At 48.3% G+C, this 18,623-nt stretch overlaps 1 protein-coding gene across 2 annotated transcripts in view; it reads left to right on the top strand.

Annotated features, from left to right (window-relative positions):
- The first annotated feature begins 125 nt into the window (after nt 1-125).
- Nucleotides 126-18,623, top strand: part of UBE3B (ubiquitin protein ligase E3B) — a 35,371-nt gene continuing 16,873 nt past the window's right edge. The window contains exons 1-14 of one of the 2 annotated variants that reach the window (XM_079762891.1): nt 126-386; nt 4,430-4,532; nt 6,056-6,237; nt 6,390-6,510; nt 7,825-7,884; nt 8,038-8,142; nt 9,258-9,354; nt 10,408-10,493; nt 11,342-11,424; nt 12,183-12,288; nt 12,590-12,710; nt 13,673-13,850; nt 15,335-15,501; nt 16,572-16,739. In XM_079762891.1, the coding sequence (XP_079619017.1) occupies nt 6,077-6,237; nt 6,390-6,510; nt 7,825-7,884; nt 8,038-8,142; nt 9,258-9,354; nt 10,408-10,493; nt 11,342-11,424; nt 12,183-12,288; nt 12,590-12,710; nt 13,673-13,850; nt 15,335-15,501; nt 16,572-16,739 (1,453 nt within the window). In that variant the 5' untranslated portion in view covers nt 126-386; nt 4,430-4,532; nt 6,056-6,076. Of the gene's footprint in view, nt 387-4,429; nt 4,533-6,055; nt 6,238-6,389; nt 6,511-7,824; nt 7,885-8,037; nt 8,143-9,257; nt 9,355-10,407; nt 10,494-11,341; nt 11,425-12,182; nt 12,289-12,589; nt 12,711-13,672; nt 13,851-15,334; nt 15,502-16,571; nt 16,740-18,623 lie in introns of those variants that run through there. The other variant, XM_079762892.1, reaches the window with a different exon arrangement.

The raw sequence follows: 18,623 nt of genomic DNA, 5'->3' as shown, positions 1-18,623 counted from the left end.
CGCAGAGGGCGCTTTCTTAAAGGATCCGCTGTACTCCTAGACATTGGCCGCATTCCTTCCAACATGCCCGGCTGGAATAGGTTGCATCTCCCCTCTGCTGGGTCCGGCATTGATCCCGTTCCTGAATGCTCCATTTTTTCAGCCTCCAGAGAGGAGAAAGAGATTCAGGGAGGTTGTCATTCCCGGGTGCAGAAGCTCTCCGGAACTGTCGTTGGCCGGAACTGGATAGTTGTTTCCCGACGGAGCTCGAAGAAAGAACACCCCGGGGCAAGATGGTGGTGGAGTCTCGATCGCTGCCCCGGGTCCGGCAAAGCTCAGGGGTATTGGGCTGAGGCGACAGTAGCTGCGGCTCCGATCCCGAGCGCGGGGGCCTCGAGCGGATAAAGGTCTGCGGCCTGCGAGTAGCGAGTGGGATCAGGATCGTGGGATCAGGGTGGTGGGGCCGGGGGCTTTAAGGGAGGTTAGCCCTGGGGCAGGGTCCCCGCCTCTCTCGTCGGAGGGGCAGGTGCTAGCGGCTGGCTTATCGCTTTTCATTTGTGGGGCCTTTATAAACGTACTAACGCTGGGATGAAAAATATTTGTTATTGTGGTTGATGCCAAGGAAAGACGCCAGGTCTTAGGAGTCACTGGAACCCGAGTTCGAATCCTATTTTTTCTCGCTGTGTGACCTTGGGTGAGTTCTTCACCTCTCTGAGCCTCAGTTTCCTCCGCTGTGAAATGGCGTGATTAGCTCGTTTCACAGAGGATACTGTATAATGGAAGTTTTAGTGCCGTGCCAGACACTCAGCTGTCAAAAAAGGCAGCTGGAGTTAGTGCTATCAGTAAAGAAAAGCTTGTTCGAAATTGGACTCTAACTTAGCCGCGTGGGCAGCCTTGCGTTCTCAGCTTTTCTTTGCTGTTCTGTGAGTCGGGGACTCTCTGGGTCTTGTGTTTCATTTACAAATAATTGCTTTGGAGTTGGATCTGAGTTCAAATTCAGGAGCCTAGCGACCCCTGACAACTCCTGCCCCGTCTCTACATTTCTTTTTCTCCCCGTGAAGGTGAGATTGAAAACAGCACGCAGCTAGGTTGTGGTCATTAGACCTGGCTGCCCAGCTCCTCCCACCCTAGAGGCAGAATCCTTCAGGGCCCCGTCAGCAGTTGGTATTTATGGCGCCTCACCCTTGAACAATACTCTTTGGAATCTCGTGCTCTTTCATAGTTCCCCATGAACTTGGCCTGATCCAGAGAAGACCGATTTTGAGCAGGTCCCGTGGGAATACTGAAGTAAAGGAGAGTCTGAGTCCTGTCTCTTCTTATTAAAATAGTGGCTGTGACCCTTCCTGATGGTCTAACCTGGGCATTGGGGGATACTAAAGGATCTCACAGGGGTGCTGTTTTATTAGAGGAGACCACTTAGGAAGGACTTGGCCCTAGTGGGTGCTCAAGCAACATGTTTTCCTTTTGCTTTTCATGTGATCTTGATGATCACCAACCTCTTGTCTCCTAATCGTCCCACCTATATCGCTGTTGTTTTCCTAACTGGACTGTAAGCTGCTTAAGGACAAAACAGTAAACTCGTTTATATGCTATTTGTTCCCAGATGCTTTTATTAATATTTTCTCATTTAATACTAATGACAGTGTCATGATGACTAAATTGAGGTATCAGAAGGGTAAATGTTTCATTTAACCTTAATTTAAACCTTTCGGCAACCCTAGGAAGTAGGTATGTTACTATTATTACTCCCAATTTACAGATAAGGAAACTGAGGCCTAAGGAGGGTAAGGAACTTGGCAAATGAGGTAGTATCAGAACTAAAAAGAACCAAGGACTACTTTGTCCGATCCAAAGCTTTTTCTGTTACACACAGCCTTTTCTTTGATTCTCAGTGGCATTTGCCAACGTAAGCACCTAATACATACTTCATAATGTGTTTTCATTGATGAATTATAGTAGACAATATAGGTGGAGTAGGTGAATAAGAAAGAACGAGAAAAACTGCAAAGTATAGGGGATCATATGTTGTAAACAGAAACCAACATATAACATTGCTGAGGGGGTGGTCTCAAGGAAGGGATCTTATCCTGAGCGGCCCCTGGGGAGAAGTGAAAGTTTGAGATCCAGCAGGTCCTCAAATAACATCGTTTTGTTTAATGTCGTTTCATTGTAACATTGATGAGATGCCATAGGAACTTAACTCTTGTTTTTATCAATTAGCCTGTGGGAAAATTGGTTTTATTATATGTCATTTTGCCCCAGTTCCAATAACCTACAGACCGGCGGTTCTCAACCTGTGGGTCGCGACCCCTTTGGGGGTCAAACGACCCTTTCACAGGGGTCGCCTAAGACCATCGGAAAACACAGATGTTTACATTACGATTCATTAACAGTAGCAAAATTACAGTTATGAAGTAGCAACGAAAATAATTTTATGGTTGGGGTCACCACAACATGAGGAACTGTATTAAAGGGTCCGGCATTAGGAAGGTTGAGAACCACTGCTATAGACGATGTTAACCAAGGACTTGCTGTAGTCTGACAGGCACTTAGTCACAGTTTGTGTGCAGCCTCCTATTTTTCCATTAGGATTAGGCTCCCTCTTCTCCTGCGCTTTCTCCCCTCCCCCACGTATGAGGGACTGTCTACATGTTAAGGAAAGCACATAACCACTGTGCTCCTGGCTTGGGCCCAGCTCCTTGGCAGCTCTCAGGAGCTTGAAGCTATGACCCAATCTGTACAGGGCCAGGGGTTCATTGCCCACGTGACCAGACTGGTGAACCTTAGCGTACCCAATCCTGTCTAATGGGTGAGGAATGTAAGGGTCCCAACATTATGTCCCACCCCAAGAACCTTAGTGACAGAAGACTAAAAAAAAGAAAACAACAAGAAAAACTTTGTGTCTATAAAAATAATACATTAGCCCTGGCCGGGTGGCTCAGTTGCTTTGAGTGTCCTATACACCGAAAGGTTGTAGGTGCATTCTGGGTCAGGTTGGGGGTTTGATCCCTGGTCGGGGCGCATATGGGAGGCAACCAATCGATGTTTCTCTCTCCCTCTCGCTTCCTCTCTCTCCCACTTCTCCCTCTCCCTCCCTCTTCCTTGCTCTCCTTCTCTCTCCCCATCTCCCTTCCTCCCTCTCTAAAAATTAATAAACATATCCTCGGGTGAGGATTTAAATTTTTTTTAAAAACAGTAATAATAAATACATTAGACTTACTATGCTCTGTCAGCCACCTCAGTAGGTACTTGATGTACATCATCTCATTTAGTCCTCATGCTTGGCCTCTGAGCTAATCCATGGAGGAAGGCAGGCTCTGAGACATCACCCGACAGCACATGGCAGAGCGAGGGAGTGCCTCGCTGCTTCGCCACGCGCCTTCTGTAGAAAACCTAGAAAACAGACCCAGGAAAGAAGCAAAATTTCCCACAATGCCATGCTCTCAAAACAACCACTCTTATGTAACATTCTGGTATATTTCCCCCCCCCCAGTTTTTTCTGTGTGCATTTTTCTTTTTCATGTAATTGGAATCATACTGATCCACACAATTTCTTAGGCATAAATAGTTTTTCTTTTTTAAAAAAATATATTTTATTGATTTTTTACAGTGAGGAAGGGAGAGGGATAGAGAGTTAAAAACATTGATGAGAGAGAAAAATCAATCAGCTGCCTCCTGCACACCTCCCACTGGAGATGTGCCCGCAACCAAGGTACATGCCCTTGACTGGAATCGAACCTGGGACCCTTCAGTCCACAGGCTGACGCTCTATCCACTGAGCCAAACTGGTTAGGGCAATAGTTTTCAATGTTGTTAAAAACGTCAAACATTATTTTCAGTGGCTTTTTAATATTCTGTCCCTTATGTTATTCTTGCTTACATCACCATGCATGTAAAGTTTTAATTCACTAACTTCTTTGGGATTATAGTTGACCTTAGAACAACACAAGGGTTGGGGCACTGACACCCCCCCTCCACGCAGTTGAAAATCCATGTATAACTTTTGATTCCCCCAAAACTGAACTACTAATGGCCTACTAGTCACTGGATACCTTACTGATGACATAAACAATCAACACATTTTTGTATGTTAACATATAATGTACGGTAGTCCCTACAATGAAGTAAGCCAGAGAAAAAATGTTAAGAAAATCATAAGAGGAAATACATTTACCGTATTAATTGGAAAAACCATGTTTAAGTGGACCCATGCAGTTCAAACCCGTGTTGTTCAAGGGCCAACTGTATTTTCAACCAGTTCCCTTTAAACGGTGAGGACTGTGGAGCTAAAGTTTAACATTTAGACCAGACATTAACTACAGAGAACACAGTGTTGTTTTTAAACCAGAGGCACTGAATGTATTACTTCTACTCGGTGAGGAAGATGTATGACGCCCTGCCTATAAAACTTAACCCTAAGTCTGGATTTCTTTTCTTCTGCTTCTGCCAGCGAGGACAAGCTCCTCTGAAGTGAGAAGCTGCCCGTGGCCGTGAGTCCCCTGCGAGGTCACTGATGAGTACTTGGCATTTCTGCGACACAGGCAGGTCCTCAGGTGAGCTCTCGGGACTTCCACTGCTGGGGCCGAAAGAGTGAATGATTCAGAAGCCCTTCTTCTCTCCAGTCGTCTTACTCTCCCTGCTATGGTCGGACGGACTTGGTTCATTTGTTCTGAGAATTACTGATGGGCCATGCACGCGTTGGAAAAGACTTGTTTAACAGATGTGAAGCAGTGTTGAAAAGGGGACACAGAGGTCCCTCGGTATGTCTACATGGGAGGAGTCTCCCGTGACCCTTTCATTCTTGATGTTTTCATGTGGGTGCTGCTGTGAGTGAAGTAACCTAGTAAAGAGCTTGTCTTCTAGAAGTCTGGATTTGTAATAATTTATTTCAGTGCTTTTGTCAGCTGGGCTGATTACATATTTTGGACAGAGTGACAAAGTTATCAAGCATCTAAAGAAATCATCTTAGTACGGGAGGTTCCAGGGACCAGTACTCTGTGCTCTAGGCTGCTAGCCAAAGCCATCCCTATGGGAAAAGAGTTATTGGTGATTGAGATAAAAATGGGTAGCCCTGGCTAGGTGGCTCAGATGGTTGGAGCGCCGTCCCCTGCATGAAAAGGTTGTGGGTTCGATTCCCAGTCAGGGCACATACCTGGGTTGTGGGTTCCATCTCTGGTCAGGGCACATATGGGAGTCAAGTGAATGATGTTTCTCTCTCACATTGATGTTTCTCTCTCCTGTCCTCTCTCTCTTAAAAAAAAAAAAATGTATCCTTGGGTGAGGATTAAAATAAAACAAGTGTAATGGGTAATTTAGAGCCTCTATCCAAATGTACCAGCCAGCGATGGGAGAGGCTCTGCTCAAAAGCTTCAGTGGTCCTTGGTGGAATGGGATCAGTAGGACAAAGGAATAAGTTACACATGAAACAAAACGTATTCATTTTAATGGATTGTCTTGCATTCTGAAATCATGTACCTCTGGCTTTTTGTTAAAATGATCCTTTAAAAAATGAAATGCTTTTTTAGTGCTGGCACAAGGTAGGTACCAGTAAATATTTGTTGAATGAAAGGATGAATAAAAATAACAGCGATGGTAAATATTCACGTTTGGTTTTTCCCTCAAGTCTTGACTTGGCAAAATAAAAGTGGACTGCTTGGTGTTGGCTTCCCAAATATCGTGGACTGCTCCAAAGAATTCAAATATCTAGGGACCCTTGACTTAGAGGATGCGTGGCTTGCATTAGAAGTTTACGGATGGCATTGAGTCGTGCTTTGTTCATTCACTAAACAATTACAGAACCCATGCCCTATGCCAGGCGCTGTGCATTTTCTCTCAAGAAAATGTAATTATTTAATACAGGAAGAAGCACTGCTGCTCTGGCGAGCTGCATGGAGAGCCGATAGGAATTGGGACTTGCGCCAGGAGAGCTGTTAGCACGTTGGAAGGTGGCGGAGGGCCCTGAGTAGCTAGCTCTCTGCTGCTGCCCACACCCTGCCCACCCTTTACTCTTGAACCCCTTTCTGTGTGTGTTTCTCAAACAGTGATCTACACCAACGGCTCGCCATTTTCCTTGCAGGGTTTGTGCACGTTTGCAAACATGTTCACCGTTTCCCAGACCTCGAGAGCTTGGTTCATCGATAGAGCCCGTCAGGCTCGAGAGGAAAGGCTTGTGCAGAAGGAGCGGGAGCGGGCGGCCATCGGGATTCAGGCCCGCGTGCGGAGTTTTCTCTGTCGGAGGCGACTACAGAGGGAAATCAGGTGGGTGCCAGGAACTCCTCTTGCTCCCAAGTAATAGCAAGAAAAGAAGGCATCTTCTCCACCAGTTCTGAAAAAGCCTTCCTTCCGGCTGCTGGGAGCTCCTAATGAAAATTTATTTATTTATTTATTTATTTTACCCTTCCCTCCCTTAGGAGAGAGATCGATGAGTTTTTTAAAGCAGATGACACTGGGTCCAGTAGAAGAAGTGCACTTTGTATTTTTAAGATTGCCAGGAAGCTGCTGTTCTTGTTCAGAATGAAAGAGGATAACGAGGTAAAATAACAATAGCAAACATACATGGTCCTTTCTGTCTGCCAGGTCTTTTATAAATACGAAGGCATCCCGTCCTATGGCAGCTCTCTGGGATAGCAGCTCTCTGCCCCTCCCACATCCTGCCCTTTAGTCTTCTTGGGGCCTGATCCGCAGGGATTACTGCCCAGTGCTTCTCGACCTCCTCACAAATCGACTGCTTTTCTCATTGACTATTAAGAGCACTTGTTGTATTCAAATGCATACAGAGGCCAGGCAGGTTAGGTGAAAGAAGTCATTGATGAGATAAAACATACGTCAAAATACATGGTAACTCACAGTGGTGGCGAGGACCTCAGAGGGAGCCAGGGGGTCTGTGGCATGCACGGCCTCTACTCCTCTTCAGCCTGTGGTGGACCCTGATTTTTTTTAAAGAGATGCTGGACTTCCTTATACTCGGTTATTTCATTTGTAGAATTGGTAGCTAATTTCAAATTTTTTTTTAGATCCTGCAAACCAAACAAAACATACTGGTTGTACCTTTGGGATTAGAATTAGCCCAGAAAATACAATTTCAGGAATCAGTGATCTATAATAGTACTAACAATATATTGAGGAATGCCTCTGGTGATCAGGGTTACCATTCATTGTTGCTAAGTCTCACCTCGTGGCAGGCCATCTGGTAGGCACTGGGGCTCCAGAAGGAAACAAGATGGGCGAGGTCTTGAGAGGGAGGAGCCCACTGGCAGTGAGCACACGTTACGTAGGTGAGGACCGGCAGGGGCAGTGAGGCGACCTCAGTTACAGAGGAGGAAGCGGTAGTTCAGAGTGATGGGGCGGCCGCCCGGGACCGCACCACTTTTAAGGATGAGTCCAGGGTTGGGATTGCCACAGTGTAGTCTGGTTTTCAGCTTCCACTTTTCTTCCTTTTGCATTTCAAGATAAAAAATGATGATACAACAGTCTGTGAGGGAAAAGTCAGTGTCCATGATGCTTACGGAATGGCAAACGGGAGAGCAGGATTTAGGAGACAGCTGCTAGTCCACAGGGGTCCACGCCCAGTGTGCCAGTTGAGTTTGTTTTTCAAAAGGAGCGCCAAGCTGGATTTTTATATGAAACATACCAGTTTCTGAAGGAAATGTAGGGCTCATCGAGTCAGTGGGCCCCAGTTTGAGAGCCTTTCTTTAGCCTTTATGATCCTCAGTTCCCACATCTGTAAGACTCGCTGTGAGTCTTTGGGCATAATGCCTACACATGCCAGGTGCCCACCAAACATTTGCTTCTTTCCCATTTTTATTAGTTGCAGAAGTTTATGACTCCCATTCTGCCTCTTTGCAGAGATTTGAAAAGTTGTGTCGCTGCATCCTGAGCAGTATGGATGCTGAGAATGAACCCAAGGTGAGTGGGATGGGTGTGGTGTTAAAATAAGCCTTATTGGCTGCTTATCTGTCCATTGACTCTCATCGCCTTATCTGGCACTGGCCAGTAGCTAGAACATATGAATCTGATCCCTGTAACTGCCCATTACATTTCTCTTTCTCCTGCTGGTAGGTGTGGTATGTGTCCCTGGCTCTTTCCAAGGATCTCACCCTCTTATGGATTAAACAGATCAAGGACATTCTGTGGCATTGCTGTGAGTTTCTTAAGCAGCTCAAGGTAAAATGAAACTCGATAAATGTATCCTTCCCATCTGGGGCCTTTAGGATGTAGTTTCTGAGCAGAGGCTTGGCAAGGACTCGGGTAGCAGCTGAGCGATGGTGTGAATGTCAGCAGAGTTCCCAGGGATCCGTTCCCAGCCATCCCGCTGGAGGCATCATTGAATGGCTCTCGTGGCCTTGCCCAGGCAGTGAGCCACAACCCGCCTGTCAGGTGAGGGAGGCATTATGGCACATAGCAGTGGTCTTTCTATTATCTGCTTTGTGCTCCTGCCTTCCACAACGGATTTCTCTTTGAGAAGAGACACTTCTGCTTTGAAAAAAAATGTTTGAAGTTCATGCAGAGAAACACACATTAGGAGAAAAGAACACCAGAGCTGGAGCCAGGAATATCTAAATGTAGTCCTGAATCTGCTGCTGATTCTTCGTGTGGCCTTGAGCAAGTCACTTCCCCCCTCTCATTCTCTGAGAGCTCTGGGGTTTCAACTAGATGGTCTCCAGGGTCCCTTGTGGTGCACATGCTAAGTTTCTGGGCCTAGACAGGAATCAGGCCTTTCCCCAGCCTGCTCTTGTGAAACCGTGTATAACAACAGCCAGTATTACAGAGTTATCTTTGTGCTGGGCGCTGCTCTTAGTGCGTTATGTACATGAATTGTTTATTCCTTACAACAGCCATACTATCCCTAGTCAACAGATGAGCAGTCCGAGGCACAGAAAAGTTAAGAAACTTGCCCAAGGTCACAGAGCTAGGAAGTGGTAAAGGCATAAGTCTGAACCCAGGGTCCCTGGTATGCTCAGTTGCATTTCCACTCTGTTGCTCCAGGGAGCGCCTGAACATACACATGCTCCTAATGCATGCAAAACCCGCAGGCCAGCGCTGGTCACCTTGTTTCCCAGGATTCTCAGTGCTCCATTCCGGGAGTACTTAGATTCCATAGGCAATCACTCGTGGGTCAAAATCCCTGTCGTTTAACTCCTGACAGTGGTCATCCCCTAAGAGACAAAGAAAAAGAATACTTATAACCTGACTCACTACTCAGCAAAGTTACAGAACGGTTGCTTCACTGTCTGGGACTGGGGGGCATGTGTCTTCACCTTCCTCTTCACTGTTTCCAGCCTGAAATCCTACAAGACTCCAGACTCGTCACGCTGTACCTCACGATGCTCGTCACCTTCACAGACACTTCAACATGGAAAATTCTCCGGGGAAAAGGTCTGTGGGACTTGTTCAAAGTCTGTCCTAAGTAGCAGAGCTCGGGCACCTTTTCTACTTTGTAAGAAGCACTTTTGCCGTCACCAGCCCCAGGGGAGGCACTCGTTAAGCCTTGTCGTTTCATTTGGCGAATCATTCGGCAGCCAGTAATTCTCTTTTGGCCATAAAATGTGCACTGTAATGCTGCCTCCTTCCCTGAATATGATGCTTAGCTTTAAGTTTTTCATACAGTCACTTCATCCATCCGTTCAGCAAAGAGCCTACTGTGTGCCATGTGCTGTGCCGGCACTGGAGGTACAGAGGCGGCCACTGGCCTTCAGGGCTCTACCTGCTGAGCTGCAGCTCACAGAACTTAGAGGCTGGTGGGGAGACGGGCATTAAAGAGAAGTCACATGCAATCCTCCGTCGCGACAATAGTGTGAGAAGTGTGGCGCTCAGAAGGAAGAGAAATGCGAGTTTAGTGGGGCAGGGACAGCCCTGCCCTGCTCTGTGGGGGCTCAGGCCTTCCTGCAGAAGTGACGTCTGAGCTCAGAGCTGGGGGGAGGGTCAGAGTCACCGAGTGAGGAGGGACAAAGCTCCAAAAGCCGAGGAGACTGTATACAGAGGCCCCAGGCAGGAAGGAGGGTTTATTTCAAGGCATTATCCTGGGTTCTGGGGGAGATTTAAAATATGGGGAGCCCTGGGCCCTGCCGGGAGCTTGTCTCTCGTTGGAGAGGAGGCAGCCCCAGGGCACAGAAAGTCCCAGGCCCTCGGAGGGAAATGGAAAAGTGCTCTGGAGCTCAAGGCCGGGCCCTTACTGCTGGCTGGGGGTGTGCGGCGCCCCGTCACCTGAGAGGCAACACTGGAGCCGGGCCTTCCGGGAGAGAGAACGCGGATATGCCACATCTCTGTGGACTCTGGTCCCAGACCCAGGGGAAGCGGGAAGGCAGACCAGGGAGCATCTCGCTGCCTGCGGCCCTGGCCTGGGGCCTGATTTTCTGTCCCACCTAAACAGTTCCTCATGCGGCCAGAGATTTGTTGGGTTTCTTTCCTCAGTCTTTTTTCTTTACTTAGGTGAGAGTCTCCGACCAGCCATGAACCACATTTGTGCAAATATAATGGGACATCTCAACCAGCATGGGCTTTACTCTGTGCTGCAGGTCTGTGCCCCCACCCCCTAATGTGTGACCTCCTCCTGTAACTGGTGACCTCACTCTCTACACCTGAACTTGGTGTTAGATGTTTGGTTTTGGCACATCTGGCGCCCTCCTCGCAGAAATCCTTTGCAGGAAGAGTTTAATGCTCAGTGTCCTCTCCTACCTTCCCCGGCCTGGGTCACTGTGGTTTGTGTAAAGGGGGGCGGTGGCCCCAGGATCCCTCAAGACGCTCTATCTTTGGCTACAGGTGTAATCCGGTCACTTGAAATTGAAACGGAGGGAGGAGGCCTCAGGCTTGTTCCCTCTGGCTCCTTCTTGGTTGGTGTCCGGAATTAACTTCCTGGGTCTGTCCTCAAACAGCCTTCTGTCCACACTGCACCTTTTGTGCCAGCCCATATAGCCAGGAACGGTCAGAAGGCGAACTGGTGTTTAGAATTCCTGAGAAGTAGCACTGATTCAGCCATGGGCTCTGTCCTGATGTGGCTCCATTTGCTCCGCACACAGGCGACATTGTCCATAGGTCCTCCCAGTGCGAATGGGTCCACCTGACACCATAACTCGGAACTGCTTCTGAAATCTAGCCTGTCTTGCAGTTTTAAGTCTGGTCTTTGTATCCGCTGTTAATTTTTTTTAACTGTTCATTATTTAAAAAATTAAACATATCATTTAATGGTGAAGGGGTGGTATTAATGAACCTCCATCCCATTACTTTTCTCTCCCCTCATTTTTTAAAAACATTCCAATATAGTTTTTTATCTGAGGCACTCATTTTACTTTTATGCTTCTTTTTTTATGAGCAAATGAATACAAAGTTGGCATCATCCCCTGACCAGTTAAAATGTTCTTTCCAGATACTGTTAACCCGTGGCCTGGCCAGACCCCGGCCTTGTCTGTCCAAAGGCACTTTGACTGCGGCCTTTTCTCTGGCGTTGCGGTAAGTAGGAAACTGCCTTGCTTCTGAAGGGCCGCACGTTGTTTTAAGGCGTCTACACATTTTAACGGACTCCTCACCACATTCTCTTACTCCATCTTATAGATGAGGAAGCGAAGGCCCAGAGGGTAAGCCACTTGTCCTTGGTCACACAACAGCGAGTGTCAGGGCCAAGAATTAAACTCAGGCCATACGACTCCAGAGCCCACACTCATTACTCCTTATTCTTTAAACTTGCTTCACACATTGGGCACATTCCTGTACTCTAAAACAATATATGTTTCTTTAAGTAACGGTACATGGGAACCTTCCCAAGCTCGTCCCGCTCCTTTCATTAGCTGGGACCCAGTTTACCTGGAACATGAAGCGCTGGCCCTGGTTTCTGCCTGTGCCTCTCCAGCTCCTTGATTGCGGCACCAGCTCTGTTGGCTGAGACTATGCATTAAACTCTGTTTACCCCCTCCCCTGCTGTGCTTAACAGAATGGATGCGTGCCCTGTTCATTGTATCACTGGCAGTGCATTTGTAGAATTTGTCACCCAAGGGGACTTAAGTACAACAATTACTAGTAGACTAAAGAAAGATTTTGATGACATCATGTCAGTGAAACTTCAAAACTGATTTTTCACAGCTGTGTCACATGACTGCACTGTCACTGACTCAGCCTTCCCTTAGTGGGTGTCCCCATCATGGGAAGCATAATTTCAAGGGGTTTGGGGGAGCTGGTAACCTCTCTGAGAATGGTGATGTGTCTGTGTCCAGCCCTGTGATTGCTGCCCAGTTTTCAGACAATCTGCTTCGGCCATTCCTCATCCACATCATGTCTGTGCCAGCTCTTGTGACTCATCTCAGCGTAGTGACCCCTGAGGTACGTGGGCTCCGAGTTCCCCCAGTCCATATTTTATTTCCTTAGAAATTAGAGCGTAAACTGTTTTCTCTGTTAATTCCCACCTCTTCCCTGGTTTTTCTTCCCCATCAGTAGCCACTGTCGACACACTATTGTTAGTAGCCCAAAGAAAGAGGTTCTCGTGTTTGTTCATCTTCTTGGCGATCAGTAGCATGTTTGGCTCCTGGGGGGTGACCAGCAGGGGTCAAGTTCATGCTCCCATGGGAACTTCTTCCGACTTCTTCCATCAGCTTCCCCTCTGACAGTCTGTAATTGTTCGCAGCGCCTCACTGTGGTAGAATCTCATGACATGCTTCGTAAGTTCATCACATATTTAAGAGCTAAAGATCGATGCCGCGATGTCTGTGAGAGTTTAGAAGGATGCCATACGCTGTGTCTAATGGGTGAGTAGCTGAGGCTGGGATGTGATTGTGTCCTGGGCATCGGGAAAACCCCAAGTGGTTTGCTTTTCACCTTTCTGGAGATAAAGAGCTGTCTTTATTAACGATTAGAAGTGTTCACAATAGAAAACATGTAACCAGATAGACAGTTAAACTAGACATGTAAAATTGAAAATCACATGGGAAATAGATCCAACTTGGCAAACTGGTTGAGTGAGGGTAAGTGAATGTTAAATTTTAGCGCTTAGCTTCCTGGCAGCCAACGAAAATGGAAAACGTGATGAGTGGCCTGGATAATTCTCACGTTGGGCGAAGGGAGGGCGCAGTTGGGTTGGGCTTAGATTAGAGGAAGGCCTGCATCATCTGCTTTACTGTTTTCATTGTAGATGAAAGGGTTTGTGGATAGAAGCATTGGAAAACTGCAGACGTACATAATTCTCAGTGCCTAACATAGAAAAAGGTTCTTAAGGCCAAATTTTAGGGGAGTCCTCACACAAGGCATGTTAAATAACTGGTTAACTTTGAGTAATAGTGACTTCCCTGGAAATTCAGATATTCTTCAAAAAGGTCATTTCTTACATTACCTTTGTTTTTAAAATCTTAGCATAATAGTAAAATGTCATACTAGCTAATGTCACATCCCTGTGTGCCAGACATTCTACATGTCAGTCCATACAGTCCTCACATCGACAGGGGGATCGTTATTCCAGTCTTACAGATGAGGAGATAGGATGGGAGAGGAGGGATGAGGGTCACACCTGGCCTGGGGCAGAGCCAGGATGGGAAGCCAGGCCAGCCTAGGTCTCAGCCCTGCACCACCTGCAGCCCAGCCCTGACAAGTGCCCTCCCCGTGGAATTCTTCCTGCTCAGAGACGGGGCTGCCTGAGCCCCAGGCAGAGAGCAGACCTCGAGGTGATGAAGCGTGTCTGTCTGGGTCCCATACCCTCAGCCTTATCTCTTTGCAGGCAACCTCCTGCACCTGGGCTCCCTCAGCCCCCGAGTGCTGGAGGAGGAGACGGATGGGTTTGTGAGTTTGCTCACACAGATGCTGTGCTACTGTCAGAAGTACGTGACCCAGAAGAAATCCAACCTGACCCACTGGCACCCCGTCCTTGGCTGGTTCTCCCAGTCGGTGGACTATGGGTGAGTCCCGGGGCAAAGCCCGGTCCTTCCTGCCTCCCCTGCCTCTCCCCCACCTCTCCTTCTTTCTTCATTTTAGCTTATGTTGTTTGTTTCTTATTGTAAACGTCATATATAGTCATTGTGTAAGTATAGGTAAGAACATAAGAGAATAAAAATCATCTCCTAAGACAACCTGTGTGCACTTCCGTTCAGTCTACGTCCTACCAGTTTTTTCACAAAAATGGGATCATATTAATTTGTATTCTCTTCATTTAGTAAATTATAAACAATTTCTATTAATATTATCTTCCCTTCTTCAATGTCATTTTATTGATTGCCTAGATTGCCATATTTTGGGGAAACTAAAATAAGGTACATGATTCAAAGGGAATAGAAGTCACTCCACATATTTTTCAGGAGGTGGAATATAAATGTTAACGCTTTTAATCAAGAACTCAAAAATATTGTTTTAAAAACACCTCTAGAAGATAGAGGTGACGTAAGGGTTGAAACAAGTGGGTCTCGGGACCTAAGGTGGCGTGCTACTCAGCTGTTTTCCTTCCCATGTCTGCCTGGGGCCTGGGGTCCCTGCCGGGGGCTCTTGAGGGAGAAAACTGAGGGCCAGGGAAGGACATCCCCGCTTTTCTCCCTTTTCCTTGTGCCTGAGTGGCATCCAGTTAAAAAGACTATTTACCAACTGCCGACCAGAGCGCTGCCCCAGACCCAAGAGGATGGAGGGGCCTGTGTGGTGGGCATCGGGATGTTGTGGGCAGAGGGTGGGCAGACTAGCACCACGTGAACAGCCTGGGCTCAGCTGCACCCGTTCTCTGGGGGCACCTTGTCACTTCACCTCACTTTTCTCATCTGCAATATGGGGTACAGGTGTCTCAAAGGGTTGAGGGACATAAAGCGTGTCAGAGCCTCCCGCAGGCCTGGCCCCTGCTCAGTGGGTGGTGGCCGTTACCACTGTGATGCTGGGAGGCATTTAGGGTCTGGCGCAGGGAGGTGATGAAGGCGGGTTTCAGGGTGTGAGTGATGCTGGGGTGGGTGTGGAGTGGAGAAGGGAGCAATCGAAGGCAGGGAGACTCTTAGGAGGCTGGAGGGTTAACAGGGTGGGGGCCAGGCCTGCAGCTGGCTGTGAACAGGACAAGACGGCGGCGTGAGATGGCTTGTCCACTGAGAGGTAAACAGGATGGGATCCGGGCGAAGGCAGATAAAGGGCGTCTGGGAGGCGCTGGGACGTGGAGCGTGGGGACCGAGGGAGAGCAGTAGTGCTGTTGGCAGCACAGGAAGTCTGGGTGGAGCGCCAGGGAAGATAAAGGGCAGTGCCTTCCACATCAGCCTCAGCAGCAGTTTGTGGGTCCCGCTTTCTAAAGTATCTTATTGACCGTGTTGAGTGGCAGGTCCTGCTACACCTCCCAGTGCAAGGCCCCTTAGGGAACCGCGGGGGCTCCCCCTGGCCCTCCGCCGGGTGGACCCGACACCCTGGTCTCCTTCTCTCCCAGCCTCAACGAGTCGATGCCCTTGATCACCAAGCAGCTGCAGTTCCTGTGGGGGGTGCCTCTGATCCGGATCTTCTTCAGTGACATCCTGAGCAAGAAGCTGCTGGAGAACCAGGAGCCGGCGGCCCACGTGCAGCCGGCCTCCCCGCAGAACGTGCTTCCCGTGAAGAGTGAGTGGCTGGAACAGGGGCTGAGGAGCAGCTCTGAGTGTCCCGGGGCACCTGCCCGCTCTGTTCCTGTGACCCCTCACCTCTCCCACTGATCTGGAAGCTGCTTAAGTCACTTTACATTTAGCACAACAGTGACAGTCCTTGGGAACAGAAATGGGTGAACAAAATCAAGGTCGTGTTCAGAGAATGTCCACTGATAAGGGACCGGTGAGGGCCGCCGGGGTTTTCTCTGCACTTCCATTTGGCTCTGAATTTCTAGTCGCCAAATTGAAGAGGGACTTGGGACCCTTTCTTCTCATAAATACGAGGGCCTGTTTCTTAGGGAAGTAGAGCTTTTCTGAGTTCGTAATCGTAAAGGAAATCTCCCACGTGGAGCAGCTGATGAAGGGGCCACTGGGTCACTGACCGGCTTCCAGCTCAGCAGTGTCCCCACTGCAGGGTCAGCAGTGGGTCCCGTGGAAAGGCTTCTTGGGGCCCACGCTGATGAACGAAGGAACTGCACACGCTTCAGTGGAATGACCTGCCCGATTTCCAGGTGCGGGCGGCTTTTCCTCTGCCAGCCTGTGTGCTGCAAAGTCCCATCTTGCACCTGTCAGTGCGCATGGGCTCGGCGAATACAACTTCCGCAGGGTATTCCTGGGAAGCGTCAAAACAAGAGTACAGTGCAGCCCCAAGCTGAATATCCGTATGTGAGGTTGACGCCCCTTCTTCCATCTCAAAGCACAGGAAGTTGGGGATCCACCAGGCCTCCCTTTCCCCCCCTTCCCTCTAATATAGTCCTCGGAATTTTTACCTTTGTGGGTGCTGAAGTTAATGGTTCAGAAAAAGGATCCCTTGTAAGAATCGGATTTTCTGATTCGGAAGATGTCTTTGGGTTTTACCTAAAATCCTGTTGTTAATGTGCTTCCAGTTTATCCCAAGGAGATGACTGGAATCAGGCAGCAGCCCCACTGTCTGGCTGTGGCTGTGAAATCGGAGCTTTACTGGAATGCTGTTCCCTACAGGGTGGAACTTGGCAGAGGGCTGAACTTGGAACTTCCGCTCACACGTTCCTCTTCTCTCCGTGCCAGATCTCCTGAAGCGCGCGTTTCAGAAGTCTGCGTCGGTGCGGAACATCCTCAAGCCCGTCGGGGGCAAACGCGTGGACTCTGCGGAGGTGCAGAAGGTTTGCAACATCTGCGTCCTCTACCAGACCTCGCTGACCACTCTGACCCAGATCCGGCTGCAGATACTCACAGGTTTGCAGGCCCAGGGCCTCTTCTGGCTCACGTTTGGCCGACAGTTTTGCTTGGAACACTGGATTTCTTCTGGCGTCCTTGAAGGAGGGTATTTTTGAGCCATTCTTAGAGGCCGGGTAGTTGATCAGTTCAAACTAATCTCAGTCCCAGCATTTTCAGTTCTTTCCTGTGACTTGGCTATTCTCATTATGAAAGACTATTTGCTTTTATTTATTTATTTTTATTGTTTAAAGTATTACACATAGTAGTACATATATCTCCTTTTTCCCCCCATTGACCTTCCCCGAGCCTCCCCTACCTCCTGTTGCATAGGACTATTTGCTTTTAAAAAGTTACTTTTTAAAAAAATCCTCACTTGAGGATATTTTTCCATTGCTTTTTTAGAGAAAGTGGAAGGTAGGGGAAGAGAGAGAGAGAGAGAGACATCAATGTGAGAGACACATCGACCTGCCACTTTCCGCACTCGCCTGACCAGTGCTGGGGGATGAACCCACAACTCCTTGGTTCCCAGGCCGGCGCTCTAACCACTGAGAAACACTGGCCAGGGCAAAAAGTTACTTTTAAAAAAATTTTAACAGAAAACTAAAAAAGACAGGGAAGCTGAAAAAATAAAGCTTAAGCCACTCTTAATCCCACAATCCAGACATGACTACCTGTGCCTGAGTGTGCTATTTGTATATATATTTAGATTGAAATATATAGTTTTGTCCTTTCCTTTCCATTAGTCACCTGAATACGCATTTTATCATGTCAGAAATTCTTCAGGAACCTCGCTTTCACAGGCTGCAGAATACATCACTGCATGGACATGCCCGCCATTGTCCTTTTTAGCTGAGCGAGGAGGGAGTCCCCTCTGTGAGCACAGAGTTGGGCGTCGGGGGCTTTAAGTGGCAGTGCAGGAGCTGGGATGAACTGGTGTCATGAGGACAGAGGTCTGTAAGCCATGAAGCTGTTGACCACATAAAGGATTTGAACTTCTCTGCTGCATTTTACTTTTGTTTTAAATCATAAATTCTTGCTGCTTCTCCCTTTCACACTTACTTCTTCATCTTCACATGCTCACAAAGCACCTGTATATGCCAGGCACTGAGGGTGCAGAGGTGAAAGGAGCCAGGGTCTGTGTCCTCAAGGGGGTTATATCCTAGTGGGGAGACCAGGCATATGATGGGGCTGTGTGCAATGTCATGAAGGCTTATGCGGTGGAGTAGTGAGTGACAATGCAGGCTTGGCCTGGAGGAGGGTTGACGGTTTGGCAGATGATTCTTTGTTGTGGAGGCCACCCTGTCCATTGTAGGGTTTCAGCAGCCTCCGGCCCCTACCCATAGGTACCAGTAGCACCCTCTCCTTCCTCCTGGTTGTGACACCCATACCTGTCTCCAAACATTGCCAGTGCCCCCCGAGGACAGCGGAACTGGGGTAGTGATGGAGATGGAAGCGGGAGGAGGTGTGATGTTTCAGAGGCGGGTTGGACTTGAGGGAGTGGGGCCTAACAGTTTCAAAGATGATGCCAGGCTTTTAGCCCAGTGACAGTGTGGGTGGTGCCATCTGCCGAGCGGGGGATGCCCGGCTGGGGGTAGGGCTCCTGGGCTTGGGAGAGTTCTGCCATCAGGAGGTTAAGATGTCCTCTGCTTCCCCCGGGCCACTGTTCTTAGTGGTTAGAGTGTCAGCCCAAACACCGAAGGGTCGCAGGTTCGATTCCTGGTCAAGGGCACATAGCTGGATTGCAGGTTCAATCCCATGCGTGCAAGATAGTTTCAAGTAGGTATCGATAAACTACTGCCTGTGGGCCAAAGCCAACCCACTACTTGCTTTTATAAATAAATAAAGTTTTATTGGAACAAAGCTACATCCATATTGTCTAATAGCCGCTTTTGTGCTATAATA

Source organism: Cnephaeus nilssonii, assembly GCF_951640355.1.
Source record: "Cnephaeus nilssonii genome assembly, chromosome: 22".
Lineage (NCBI taxonomy): Eukaryota > Metazoa > Chordata > Mammalia > Chiroptera > Vespertilionidae > Cnephaeus > Cnephaeus nilssonii.
This window is presented reverse-complemented; position numbering and strand designations above follow the sequence as displayed.